General features: G+C 44.4%; 1 protein-coding gene across 1 annotated transcript in view; it reads left to right on the top strand.

The window, feature by feature from the left end:
* ASS1 (argininosuccinate synthase 1) overlaps positions 1 to 13,366 on the top strand; it is a 31,938-nt gene extending 18,572 nt beyond the window's left edge. The window contains exons 10-14 of the mRNA XM_015820339.1: positions 53 to 117; positions 3,718 to 3,849; positions 8,874 to 9,030; positions 12,456 to 12,521; positions 13,315 to 13,366. Of these exons, the coding sequence (XP_015675825.1) occupies positions 53 to 117; positions 3,718 to 3,849; positions 8,874 to 9,030; positions 12,456 to 12,521; positions 13,315 to 13,366 (472 nt within the window). The remainder of the gene's footprint in view (positions 1 to 52; positions 118 to 3,717; positions 3,850 to 8,873; positions 9,031 to 12,455; positions 12,522 to 13,314) is intronic.
* The last annotated feature ends 1,290 nt before the right edge of the window (positions 13,367 to 14,656 follow it).

Here is a 14,656-nt window from a genome sequence, read left to right as displayed (position 1 = left end):
GCAGGTTCAAAAAAAATATAACCAACATCTCCTGTTTACTTTTTCCCTTCAGGGGCAAGCACGGTGTTGGGCGCATTGATATTGTGGAGAATCGGTTTATTGGGATGAAATCAAGGGGTAAGAGAGAATTAATTTCCTTTCTGGGCATTTCCAGTGGCTGTAAAGTTGTATTTACGTAATACGCAAACTTGGCAACTTTATGATTTGAGGCCTTCAATTCCCAGAATTCTGGGAGGCTGGCTGGGGAATTCTGGGAATTGAAGTCCGCAAGTCTTAAAGTTGCCAAGTCTGGAGAGCCCCTGATCTATAGCATAATCAATCCCTTGTTCTGGTTTTGCATGACACATTAACTATAGATTAAGCATGTAGGGTTCATATGGGTTCATACAACATCCTAATCCAGAGTGGTTTTAATAGTCTGTGGTTCAGGAGAACCTCAATCAACCAATAGATTCGCTGGCTGGCAAACAGGCTGTCTTTAAATTTGACAGCTCATCCCCAAACTGGTCAATGAATGCTGTTGTGAAAGTCCAATATCTGAATAACCAGGCTGAATTCTTGAATCTCTCTTGGCAAAGGGCTCACCCTGGGAGAAAGAGGTAGCTTCACTAATCAGATAAGAGGCAGCTGAGCTCCGAGAAGGAAAAGGGATGTGGCAAACCTCTCAGAAGGGGGAAGAAAGTCCTTTTAGCCTTTCAAGAGTCTGCTAATGTTACCTTAACCTTAAGAATAGAGCTAGTGCTTCTGAATGCGCTTCTGGTCTGGACTACCTCACAAGGCTGACATTCTTACAGAGGGTCTAAGGAGATTCTCCATCATCCAGGTCGTGGTTGTCCCAAAAGTGCTTTTTACCAAAAGCTAGTAAGTGTGAATTGCTCCCTGTTTATATACTGTAGCTCAGTGTTTCTCAACCTTGACAATTTTAAGGCATGTGGACTTCAACTCCCAGAATTCCACAGCCAGCAATGCTGGCTGTGGAATTCTGGGAGTTGAAGTCCACATGCCTTAAAATTGTCAAGGTTGAGAAACACTGCTGTAGCTGAAAGCTTGGTTGTTTGTTTGCAGACGTTTCATGACCCAACTAGGTAACCTCATCCATGTGAGTGAGTGTGGGGTTTGCTCCCTGTTTATATACAGTAGATCTGAGCTTGTTTTCTTGCAGATGTTTCATGACCCAGCTAGATAACCTCATCAGGGCTAGTGAGTGTCACTTGCTCCCTGTTTAGGTACAACAACTCTGAGCTACTATATGTAAAGCTTCTTCAGAACTGGAAAAAAGGACCTTGGGATATTCTTGCAAGGGTTCCCAATCAAGAGGGCATTGTCCCACCTAGGACCATGGATCCTATCAGTGCAACTTAAGCGGGCCAATTACCAATTAGAAAATTTTAAGTAACCATCATTGTCTGGAACGGAATATATGTAGCCCCCCCCCCAGGTTCCTGATCCACTCCTTTCTCTCCCCCCCCCCGACTTCAATCTTTCCTAGCAGCAATTACAGCCCGAATGAAATATAGTGAGCTTTGCCTCCTGACACCGCTGTCTTTTTATTGTAAACACCGAGAAAAGCAGCAGTTGACACGCTGAGCGGTGGAGTGACACTTTTGAAGGGATCTCTTGTCTTTTGCATAGTAACACAGGAAGAACATCTATCATTTGCTTCTGTCCCCGGCCTGTGATTTGCACTTTGACTGTCAGGGGAGAAGGGAAGGGAGTTGAAAAAAATATATATATCCAAAATATTACTTTGGCTTCCAAACTGCCATCTTTTGAGCTTTCGGCTTCCTGTCATCCATCGAGCAAAAATATTTCAGAGAGGGAGAGATGGAGATGGAGAAAGAGGTGTCTTGCATTTCATTTATTTCTCCTGAGTAAAATGGCAGGTAGGGAGTGAGGAGGGAGTTGGAGATGTATAAAGGAGAGGAAAAACCGAAGGAATGCTTAGACATCGATCCGACGCTGAAACACCAGCTTTTTATCAGTCTAAATTAACTTTAACATCACCAAAGCAAGGTTTTTTTTTTCCTGACAGAGCAAATCTTTCCAGTCTGCTCTTTTTTTAAGTTCACCTCTGAGGTTTCTAATTGCTACTGGAAAGTTGCAAAGAATAGATAGTCCTCAGTTAGTGAACGTTTGGAGTTATGACTGACCGCCCCTAACCCGGATTCAAAGTTCTAATGTCTGCACGCTCCCCAGCAGCCCTGCAATCACATTTTGGGTGCTTATTTATCACTATGTATTCAGCACATGATCAAACAAAGTAAACATATACACACAACCCATGTAGTTATACACAGTGACTACTTTATTAGAAGGTTGCAGTAATCAAATCTAGCAGGTCTGAATGTTCTTCCCCACCCTGCCCACCCCCATCTGCCTTTAGATACTAGGGAGGGTCTTGTTTGAGACGCCTTCTCGGGTTACTGTTTTGGCCCAGACTCAGATTTTTTTTCTCTGACAACTGTCTTGGCTGTGGCTCTTCCGATAGATAGATAGATAGATAGATAGATAGATAGATAGATAGATAGATAGATAGATAGATAGATAGATAGATAGATAGATAGATAGATAGATAGATAGATAGATGATAGATAGATAGATAGATAGATAGATAGATAGATAGATAGATGATAATTAGATGATTGAGAGAGAGAGAGAGAGATGGGTAAATGGATGGATACTTAAATAGATAGATGGATGGATAGATAGATAAATGGGTAGATAATAATAGATAGTATAGATAGGTAAGAGTCATCCCATCAGTGTGGACCCCATTCTTCTTTTTGGCAGCCCCTCAAATATTGGAAGGCTGCTATCCTCTCCTCCCTGCTCCTTCTTTCCCCCAGACTGGCCATTCCCAACTCCTGCAACCGTTCTTCCCGTGTTTTAGCCTCTTTGTCCTGCAGTTGTAATGAAGTTGCTCTTCATTAATCCTGAACTGTCCTTTGCTTTGGGGGGGCATATGTATTGCTTCTGTAAATGGGGGTCTCCACTGATCCCCTTCTGAGCAAAAAATAAAAACTGCCTTCCCCAAAGCCCCTCGTTGCTATCCCCTTGGTACCAGTCACACCAGGGAATTCAAGCTTTCCTTGTGTGGTGTGCCTGTGTGTGTTTTGTTTCCCCCCCCCCAAACTTCTGACGGACTAAATCCAGTCTTCAGTGACAGGAAATCAGTGCGAAATTTTCCTTCTCGTTCGGCTGTTTTCCATCCTTGCTGCCTATCAAGTCTTCCGCCCCCCCCAAACCTTTTCTTGTTTGTTGGAAGAGTTAAAGGGGGGGGGGAGAGAGAGAGACAGATGAGAGGGGTTTTCTTTCTTTTCCTCCGAGACCCCCATGATTTTGCCCTGCGTGGTTGTTTAATTATAGGTTTTCAGGCCCAGATTGGTGGGCAGCCATCGGTGGGAAATCGCCTTCTTAAACCCTGTCATTTTGCCTAGTCGGAGTGTTTCTTCCCAAAGAGGAATCTAGAAATTTTCTCCGCAAGGTGCGGAGTGGACTGTCTCGGCCCCAGCGGGATTGTAATGACAGTTGCGTTTTATGGCAAGCTGAGACTGAATAGAGCCAGGGACTGCATTTCCTTCTGTCAACCAGATCATTATTTTGTGTCATTTCGTGACAGTTTAGGCCTCATTCTCTTTTTTTTCCCCTCTCTCTTTCTCTCTCTCTCTCTCTCTCTCCTCTGAATTTCTCCCCCTCCTTGGTGGATGAAACGGCTAGGTATCTACGAGACTCCGGCGGGAACGATCCTCCACTATGCTCATTTGGACCTTGAGGCCCTCACCATGGACCGCGAAGTGCGCAACATCAAGCGAGGGCTGGCCACGAAGTTTGCCGAGTTGGTGTACAACGGTACGTAACCACGTGAGAACGTGGCTGCTCCAGCCCGTCTTTTCTCCCACGCGGCAAACTCTTCGGATCGGGTGTTGGTCTACCACCGTTCCTGACCAGCTGTCAGCCTTGTGAGGTCCAGGTGGTTCCCCCACACATGACGGTTTGTTTAGCGAAGTTACGAGGGCACTGAAAGAAGTGACCGAAGACCATTTTTTCACAATTACGACGGTTGCAGCATCAGAATTTGGATGCTTGGCACCTGGCTCATATTTATGACAGTCACGGTGTCCTGGGATCATGTGATCCCCTTTTGTGACCTTCTGATCTCAGTTGACTAACTCAAGTGGGTTAATTTCTATCTTTGCGGGAGCTATCCAGGGTGCTGAACCAACATTAACTGATTTGTTAGGCACATTTTTCCACCTTAAAGTTATTTCCGTGCCTGACAGGGTTGGGACTTTTAACTAACACACAAGCTCTCTCTCTCTCACACACACACAAGCTCACACTCTATATAAGCATGTATAACCGTTGCACAAAAGTTTATCTACTTCAAAAAAGAAACCTAAATAATATCATCTTTGAAAAACTTATAGAGTGAAAAAAAACCTAGTTTAATAGTTTTCGTATTAGCTAGAATTAAAATTAATATTTTAATAGCTAAGAAAGTGATAGAGGCTGGGGAGGAGGAAAAAGACAACGTTTTTTCCTTTCTAGAAAAGGAAAGAAACTGGAAAAAAAAATGAGGGATCCTTGGCGCTCTTTGAACTTGGTTGTTTTCTTGCAAACATTTCATTATCACTAGCGCTGATGATGTTACCTAGTTTGGGTCATGAAACGTCTTCCAGAAAACAACCAAGCTCAGAGAGAACCAAGGAGCCTACAGTCATTGTCCTCCTCCTCCTCCTCCTCATCCTCTCTGCAAACTCCACTCCCTTCTAGCACTGATGATGTTACCTAGTTTGGGTCATGAAACATCTTCAAGTAAACAGCCAAGCTTAGAAAGTGCCAAGGATCCCTCATGTCAACTCTGAGCTTCAAACATTCTCCTTTATTGAAAAAAAAGGGAGAAAGAAACGAAGCACAACTGAACAAATAAGCAAAACTAAAATAAAAAAAAAATGCACACCTTGGTTTGTGTTTCCCAACACGCTGCCGAGTGCAGCGCTCTGGAAATAGGTTGGCGGGGAGAACTCACTAATCAGATTGTCTAGCTGTGAGTGGGTTTAAGCACCCACTCCACCAATTTGGAGCCAGTGCGTAGCTGTTAAATTATCCACTCTTATGTTTCTTCCTGATGGGAGTTTGCTATGTAGAATTAGCCCACACTGGGGCACTGTGCAATTTGTCTTGGGCTGAAAGACCGGAGTGGTTTTGTTAGAGGCAATACATGAAAACGGTAGAAGAAATCCTGGCTTGTGTTTTTAAATACAAGTGCCAAAGAGGTTGTTACCCCTGGCATTTTCAAGCAGGTGTGGTCAGCAGGGTGAGCCATTTCTGGCTGGCAGCCAGTTGGGAAAATGAAAATAAAGGAGAACGAAAGCTGGGGGGGGGTTGTTGGAAGAAACCACAGTGAGAAACATTCATTGGGCAGAGATTAGGAAAGGAGGCCCGCTTTAAATAGGATTTGGGGTTCTCAAACAATTTGGGGATCCCAAATTGTCTTTCCTGTTTCCTTTAAAAAAAAAGCATATTATAAATGCTGACATTGAGCCAGAATACTATCAGGCATAAGGAATCATTATGTTGCAGTATAAAAGATTTTTTTCAAGCCCATACAGGCAGTCCTCAACTTATGATCACAACTGGGCCCAAAGTTTCTGTTAAGGGAGAGGCTGGACGGCCATTTGTCCAAAATGGTGCAAGGTCTACTGCTTGAGCAGGGGGGGGTTGGACTAGAAGACCTCCAAGGTCCCTTTCAACCCGATCGTTCTGTGTTCTACACAGACTCGTGTCCCTTGGCTACCTGTTTGCTCAAGAACCTACCTGAAAGTTATTCCCTAAATGAAAGAAGAACCTGGTGGCCTGGCATGGGTGTGTTTTCTTGCACTGCACTTGGTTTTTTATTATCTTTTCTGGCTCTCCCCTTCCCCTTGCCATCCAGTCATGGCTTCATTTAAACCAGGCAAATTCCGAATCTCACCTCCCTGCCTTTTTAGTCATTCCTCTTCCCAAAAATCAACTCTGGCAGGCGAGCTGCAGCATCTTTGTCAGAAGGAAAACCACGCAAAAAGATGCAAAACAAAACGGCCCCTTCCCGTCCCCACCCCAAAAAGCCAAATAACAATACTGCCGATGACAGAGCACTCTACTCAGCGGAGGGAGCCTGCTGGAGGCGAAGTTTTTGTACCCCTGTCTTCCTTAAACACCTAATTACTGTAACCTGTCTCTGGATTTAAGGCAATTAGCGGCTGTCATTTCTCTCATATCCCTGCAAGCTCCCCTCCAGCCCGTGGTGGGAAGACAGGATTGCAGGACTGGTTTTGTTCGGGCTCCTGCTCTGCGCCAGGTTTACACCAGGTGCTGCGAAGGGCATGGAGCTCCCACCCGCTTCCCTGTTCTGAGGAGGGGCGCTGGGTTCCCTTTGCAAAGCAGGGAGGGTCCTTATGGCGGGGGTGGGGGACGGAGGCAGAGAGGAGCACCAGATTGACTAACTTTTTTCAAAAGGTATAGTTTGTCAGGATTTCCCCCCCCCCATAGAATGAAAGATAAATTGAAAGAGGGAGAGAGGGAGGGAGGAGAGAAAAAAGGATGAGAGGAAAGGAGAAAGAGAGAGAAAAAAAGGGAAGGGAGGAAAGAAAAAGAGAGAAGAGGAAGGGAGGGAGGGAAGGAAGGGAAGAAAGAAGGAAAGAGAAAAGGGAAGGAGGGAGAGAGGGAGGAAAGAATGAAAGAAAAAGAGAGGGGAGGGAGGGAAAGAGGGAGGGAAGCAAGGAAAGAAAGAGAAGAGGAAAGGAAAGGAGGAAGCAAGGAAAGAGAGAAAGGAGGGAAGGAAGAAAAGAAAGAAGGAAGAGAAGAGGGAGGGAAGGAGGGAGGAAGGAAAGAAAGAAAGAAAAAGAGAGGGGAGGGAGGGAAAGAGGGAAGGAAGGAAGGAAAAGGAAGGAGAAAAAACATGTATAAATGATGTCTGACTTTCTTTTCAACAGAATAATGACAACCTCATTGTCCCCCTCCTTCTTAGATGATGCACGAATCTCTTCGTCCCCTCATTTCATCCACCTTTTTCTCCATCTTCAGTTCCACCAGTCACAATTTCAGGTCTCTCTTCTTTCAGCAGAAAATCCCCACAAGTCAGTCTTTCAGAAAAGTTTGTGTGTGTGTGTGTGTGTGTGTGTCTTTTTCCTTCACACCAAACATGTCAGTTTTGCCATTTCTGCAAATCTGACATTTTCACAATCCACCCCTCCACCGTTTCATTATTCTTCCATCATGGCGCGTATAATAATCTTGCTGCAGTCCCCATCTACAAAATCAGTCTAGCATGAGTTGGATCCCGTTGACTAGAGAGAACATTGCGAAGAGGGCAAATAGGAATGAAAGCAAAGACCTCTAAGCTTGAGTAGATCTCAACTGGTCCTTAACAAATGGGTCATTTGACAATTCCAAAACACCCATTTGCCAACATCTCCATAAATATTGGACTTAGCCAAGGCAGGGTCCCTTTTCTGTATTAAAATATAAAACAAGGTTCTACTCTGTGCCAAAAAGTTTGTTAGGGAATGCAAAGATACACATTTCCACCCCAAAAATCAAACGTGTTGAGCCCAGCATAAACAGCAGGATATGCAGAATCACAGATTCAAAAGTTGAAGAGTCGTGATTAAGATGGGGAAGACTTTGATAGAACCCCATCAAAACGGTCTTCAACTTTCCATCGTTGTGATGGTGACTTCCATCTTCTGAAGACCTAATTGCGAGAAATGCTGCTCTGTTCCATCCCCTTCAAGCTAATCATACGGTCCAAATCAAGAGTGTCCAATTTTGGCAACTTTAAGACTTGTGGACTTCAACTCCCAGAATTCCCCAGCCAGTCTCCTGCTTTATAGCCTGCTGCCTCAACCACTAGACCAAACTGGCTGTCTAATGCATGACAACCTATGTTGGCTTTCTTGTATGAAATACGATGCCTTCAAGACTTGGTGTATCCACTTGGTTTGGTGTCTCTGTCCCAAAAAACCACCGTGGAAGCTAAAGCTCCATAGTGACGGCTCCCACAAGAGACTTTTGAGATCCTTAACGGGTCCTTGGCTCCCAAAATTTGAAGATCCCTTCCCTAGAGGAAGTGATTAAGTCGCTGGCTTATCCATCCTCCAGATCTCCCAAGAACAAGGATGAAACCTGAGGATCAGTGTAGGGTATCTGGCCTCTATTGTCTTCTGATAGCAGGAGCAACAAAGCCTGGCCTATAGTTCAACGGAAATTGAGACGCGGTTCCTTGAATTGGCGAGGGGGAAAAGGTTACTTGAGAATTGAAAGGAAGCAAGAGAGGAAGGGAGAGATCTCCACCATATGGGTACAGATGTCCCAGTGTGATAGAGACTTGGGCCTGCCTTGCAGAAACTGAAAAGAGGAAGACCAGTCTGAGGCAGAAAGGCGCCACTGTTTCTACTGTAGCTTCTTAATTACAGGGGGGGGGGAGAGAACGGGGGAGGGGGTGTCCCCTGCCTGCTCCTGGAGATGAACTCTCCTTTGAAGGTTCTCCTTTGAAAAGGGGGGATTTCTTTCCCTGCTCCTCTTCCTCCTCCTGGGGATTAGAAATGGTCATCCTGTTCCACCTTTGCATTGTGTTATCTTTTGATAATCCAGGTGAGGCAGGATCTGTTTTGCTCTTTAGCCATCTGCCCTAGACGTCGGCTCCCTGGTCTTCTCCAGATGGTCTTTGGTAATGTTACATGTATAATCATCATCATCATCCTGGCTTTGTGTGCCTTGAACAGAGACGCGGGTGCCTGTGTTTGCAAAGGACCTACAGCAAGCGAATCGGGTAAGAATGACCCTCCGGAAACGTAAGCTATTGCTCAGAGCGATCTCTTTCTTTGGGGTAGGCTTCTGGTTCAGCCCCGAAGGCGAATTCATCCGTCGTTGCATCAGCCATTCCCAAGACCTGGTGGACGGAAAAGTCCAGATCTCTGTCTTGAAGGGTAACGTCTACATTTTGGGAAGGGAATCGCCCCAATCCTTGTACAATGAAGAGCTTGTCAGGTGAGTCCCTCAAGTATAATTCCCAGTCTGATAAAAGCTTCTGGAGAACCATCCATCCACAAGCCATCTCTATGGGAGATGAAACAGGCTGAATTGGAGGGCGGTGTTAAACGTGTCATCCGTTTGGAATCACTGCACAGCCGCAAGAGACCCAGGTCCAGCCCTCCTTGAGTTCCACTGACCCTCATCTAGTCCCAGTTTAGCTTTGACCTTTAGTTGACCAGATTCTTATGCATAGCTAGCAATAATAAACCCTTCTGTGCTTTGAACTCAACGGATGCTCCTGGTTATTGACATATCCGAGCTTCTCCATTAGCAAAAAAGAGACTCATCTCCTTACTGGCTCATAGGAGACTGTTAGACAGGAAACCAGAAAGAATAAACAGAATAAGAGAATTGGAAGGGACCTTGGAGGTCTTCTAGTCCAATCCTCTGCTCTGGCAGGAAGCTATTTCAGACAAATGGTTATCCAATCTCTTCTTAAAAACCTCCAGTGGAAATCTTGCCACTTTGTTCCTTTCACCTCAACAAATCTTGTTGAAGAAAACTCCGGAGAATCGTATTGGGAAAAGAGCAATTTTCATTTTGAGCTAACCTGGGAAGAAAATCTGTACTGCAGAATAGAACTTCTCCACTCCAGCCCAACTAATAAATAACTCTTTCCCCACCGCTTACACAGGAGGCAACTTAAGAGTAGACTTTTAAGAATATCCCACGTGAGATTTCCATAGTTTAAATCGATGTTGAACAATGAAGTATTTTTTTAAATTTGCCTTGAGTTTTCTATAAATCTGTGGTAAAAAGTGCCCCCAAGATTTAAAAGCTCTAAAATTTCCACCTTGACATTATATATTCTTAACTTTGGCTTTTTCTTCTGTTTTGTCACCCTGACTGATTTTTGAGAGGCATGAAAAAAAAAATCCACACAATTAAGCAAAGGTCTTGTTTAAAAGTGAAAAGTATTTTTCACCATTAAGCTTTCAGCCTTTTATACATACACACACATACACAAACACACACACACACATATACACACTGCTGTCTGCTTCTCTTTCTTATTTCTGTCTCTTCGTTTCCCCTTTCAATCCTTCGAAATGCTTTATAAACCATAAATATACCCAAATCAGTTTAGATCAGTCAGACTAAATGTCAAATTATGCCTCTCTCCTCTGGATCTGACTTTCCTCCCCCTTAAAACCAGCAGTTTCTAATAATTCATCCCAACCTTTCATTATCGTTTGCATTCTCACGCAGCGAAATTAAGTGAATAACGTTAAAAAGAGAGAGAGAGAGATAGAGGGAGGGAGAGAGAGAGTGAGAGAGAGAGAGAGAGTGGGGTGGGGGGAATGAAGAAAGAGCGCAAAGGAAAAAGGAGAGGGGAAAAAAAAAAACACCCAGGGACATTTATTCTCACTGTGCCGTTAGCCATTTTTCTTTTCTTCTTGATTTCTACCTCGTTGGGTTGAAAAGCATTTGAGTGACGGCATCATGGGAACTGAAGCGGGTGCCGCAAGAGATGTAACGCCGAAAAATGCCTTTGCACAGTGGGTAGAAAGTAACATAATTACAGAGCAGGTCAGTACCACTTCAATGAGCAAAAATAAAAGCTCAGAGGTTTTTCTATAGCCCTTTGGGGGAGGTAAAGTCATTGTAAACTGTCTCTCTCTTTTTAAAAAAAAAAAAAAAAAATCCCCTCCCCTTTCAAAAAAATATATATGTGAGAGTTGCAGTTTGCAGAAGAGGAAAAAGATTCTCTTTTATTTCAAATTTATTTTTCTCCTCTTCGCTTCCGTGATGAGAAGTGAATCCGGTTCGCAGTCCGATTTGGGGCTGAACAAGCACACGGGATTTTTGTTGCAGGCTTAATTCCAGTTCCCCCCCCCCAGAGTGTTTTCTTACAACTTCTTGCGAGAAAATGTCCCCCCTCGTCCTTCTTTTCATTACACTAGACCATTCCTGCAACTGTCCTTCCTATGTTTTAGCCTCCAGTCCCCTGATCATCTTTGTTGCTCTTCTCTGCGCTCTTTCTAAACGTCTCATCGTGACGACCAAAACTGGATGCAGGATTCCAAGTGTGGCCTTATAAAGTGATATATTTGTGACATTTCTGAGAAGTAGCAAGAAGAAAAAAAAAAAAACCAGTGTGCCACGAGGAACCTTGCAAACCCTCTTTGCTATCCCAAATGCTAAACCAGAAACATTTTGCCTCCACCTGTTGTATAAGGAGAAATTTCTGACACTTTGGAACAACTTCACAAGTTGTTGAGTGCTCCATCAATTTTTTTAGAAAGAGATTGGCCAGCCCTTTGACCAGGATGGGATAGGGTCTCCTGCTTCAGCAGGGGGTTAGACTAGAAGACCTCCGAGACCCCTTCCAACTCTTAGGTTATTCTGCTAAAAGGGCCCGTTCTTACAGACAACCAGTTGGGTAGAAGGTGGACATCTGCTTCAGGATCAAGCTAAAGGTTAGATGAAGGGACAATTTCTCTTTCGACAAGTCAACCAAGGGGTGCTCTTGTCCTTTGAAAAAATGGGAGGGGGGGGAATTGAACTGGGGGTGGGGGGGGGCTGGGGTGTTGAGAAACAGAGGGAGAAATAGGAGGAGGAAGAAAAGAAAGAGGTTGCGTCTAAGACCTTGAGTGCCTGGAACATTATGCGGCCTGTTTTTATTGCCCCATAATTAATGGGCCGGCGTTTTACCCAACAAAAGGGTCTTTCTGAGGCTAACGCTCTCAAGTCAAAGGTTGTGGAAAGACATCGCTTTTAAATTAGGTGATTCTGTGCCAGGAGTGAATTCCACACGGGTGAAGGCCGAGAGCCTTTGATGGGAGGGAAACAGGGGTGGCTTTGTCAAGGGACCAGGACTCTGGCTTCAGAGTGGGGTGTTGACCAAACTCCACCTTGCAGGCAGTTAAGGCCATCCCCAATCCTAATTTCTGAACGTTCGGTCTTCCACGCCTAATACAGGCAGTCCCCGACTTACAGCAGTTCATTTAGTGGCCGTTTGAAGTTACAACAGCACTGAGAAAAGGGGCTTATGACCGTTTTTCACACTTAATGACCGTTGCGGCATCTCCAAGGCCAGGTGATTAAAATCCAGGCGCTTGGCGACCAACTCGTATTTGTGAGGACTGCCTGTAATTAGCTAACGTTTCGTTCTGGCGTCTTGCGATGGCTAAATTGTCCCTGCTTGTTTTGGGGCTACCACATCTGCCCGGTCCTTCCTGCATGAGGGTTTGTGTTGTGTGCAATTTCACACCTTGGAAACCGTAAGACTACCAGCACTCTCGGATGAGTGCGGGCCTACTTCTTCTGCCCTAACCGTGGCTTAAGATACTACGCGGCAGTCTCTTGCGAGAAATCCCAGTCTCTTTCCAAACCTGATATTGCCGTTCTGACTCATCCTGTCTCTTCTTGTCATTCAGCATGGATGTTCAAGGGAGTTACGAACCCTCGGATGCTACTGGATTCATCAACATCAATTCCCTTAGGTTTGTATTCCCTAAAGACACTGGGTCCCGTCCGCTCATTAACCAGCGGAACGGCCTGCCTCCGAAAGTTGTGGATGCTCCATCACTGCAGGTTTTTAAGAAGAGATTGGACTGCCATTTGTCTGAAATGGTATAGGGCTTCCTGCCTGGGCAGGGGGTTGGACTAGATGACCTCCAAGGTCCCTCCCTCCCAACTCTGCTATTCTGCATTCTGCATTTCTGTTAGGTTGCATTTTAGGATGAATGGTTGAGGGAACTAGGTATGTCTAAATGGATGGATGGATAGAGATTAGAAAGGAGAGAGATTAGAGAGATGGATGGATGGATGGATGGATGGATGGATGGATGGATGGATGGATGGATGGATGGATGGATGGGTGGATGGATGGATGGATGAAGAGATCGAATAGGATGGGATGGGATGAGATGAGATGAGATGGGATAGGACAGACAGACAGTAAGATAGACAGATTGATTGATTGATAGCTAGCTACAGGATGGATGGATGGAGAGATAGATAAGTAGATAGATAGACAGACAGACAGATAGAAAGAGAGAGATGGGGTTGATATAGAATGGACAGACAGACAGACAGAAAAGGCTGACAGATAATTGTGTGTTTAGCAAGCAGGAGTCAAAGAAAAAACCACAGGAACAAAACCCCTCTTATTTATTGTTGTTTCACGTTGCTTAATTGCCTCAAATCTTTGTGTGTTACATGTAAATTCATAATTATTTTTTCTCCCTTTCTTTTCTCTCTCTCTCTCTCTCCCTCCCTTCGGTTGGCACACAGGCTGAAAGAATATCATCGGCTCTGCGACAAGGTCAGACCGGCTCAGAATTAATGGCAATCCAGAGGCCCAAAAGCTCAGTCTCTCCCCTTCTGCTAATTTCTTCCTGGCTCTTATCATCCGTGTGATAATTGGTGACGGTTATCCACCTTCCCGAGGCCTGTTTTGTTACGCTTCTCAATAGCCGAGGCGGCAAGCTGCGGGAAAGCAAGGGAGTCTTCCTTACGAACCAAGACGTTATTAAAATATTTCCGTCGTTATTTCAACAATTCTAACAAGTGGCACCCTTTGTAATCATCTTTCTTTACTTTGTTGGGGAGGGTTCATCTTCTCACACATCATACATTGCTCAAGCTATTTTTAAAATTCCTGGGCCATCTGAAGGACACCCTGTATTTTGCTCAGAATTGGCAATTTTTTGTTTGTATGTGCAAGGAAAAAAAAAACATAATACTGCCGCGGTTGGATTTCACCCAAAACGAGCCCTCGTTCTACCTGTAAGAGCTTAGCAAGAAAAAAAAAATTAGCATTTTCCTTTTAATCACCAACCATTAGGTGATTATGTCTTTGGCTTAATTGCTATGAAGTCTGGTTGAGTTTCTCTGTCTGCCTTTCCTTTTTTCCAAATCCTTTTATCCGATTTTTATCGCTGCTATTTTGATGCACTGCTTTTGACCTTCCCTGGGGATTCAATGCTGAGAATCTGATTCAAGGTAAAGAGAGTAAAAAAGGATGGAAAATACTGCTTGAAGGAATGTTAAAATGTTTGGTCTCCGAAGCCATTTTTTTGAAACCGGTCCAGGAGAAAAGCAGAGAGGAAAAACAATTATTATTATTTGTTTTGCCTGCATGGCTTGGTAGGATGGAAGACCCTGGATGGGAAGGCCAACTTAAATCCTGTTTAAGCGAGATTCAACTTACTTTATTTATTAAATTTGTTTGCCACCATCCTCTGATCTTTTTTTACCCTTCCGGTTACGTTTCTTCTGCATTTTCTATTTGAGCAGAATGCATTGAGGATTTGGCCAGCTGATCAAACCACTGTCTTTTTGCAACTTAATCAAGCCACTGTCATCACATAAGCAGGTCACAGAGAAGACGGGCGGCTGGCCTCTTCTCCAAACCGCCCGAAAGTGGGGTTGGACTAGAAGACCTCCAAGGACCCTTCCAATTCTGTTTTTCTGTATATAGTCTTCCAATATTTGAGGGGCTGTCCTGGAGAAGAGGAGGACAATGGGTAACTTATTTGGGGGGGGGAGGGTGGTTGAGGAAGTTTGACGAAGTTTGCTAATTTTAGTTGATTAACTTAGGATCAGCTTGACTGACAATTATCTAGTGGAGACC

Source organism: Protobothrops mucrosquamatus, unplaced genomic scaffold, assembly GCF_001527695.2.
Source record: "Protobothrops mucrosquamatus isolate PMUCROS unplaced genomic scaffold, P.Mucros_1.0 scaffold1122, whole genome shotgun sequence".
In the NCBI taxonomy this organism is placed as follows: domain Eukaryota; kingdom Metazoa; phylum Chordata; class Lepidosauria; order Squamata; family Viperidae; genus Protobothrops; species Protobothrops mucrosquamatus.
The sequence above is the reverse complement of the archived record's forward strand: the minus strand, read 5'-3'. Positions and strand labels throughout refer to the sequence as shown.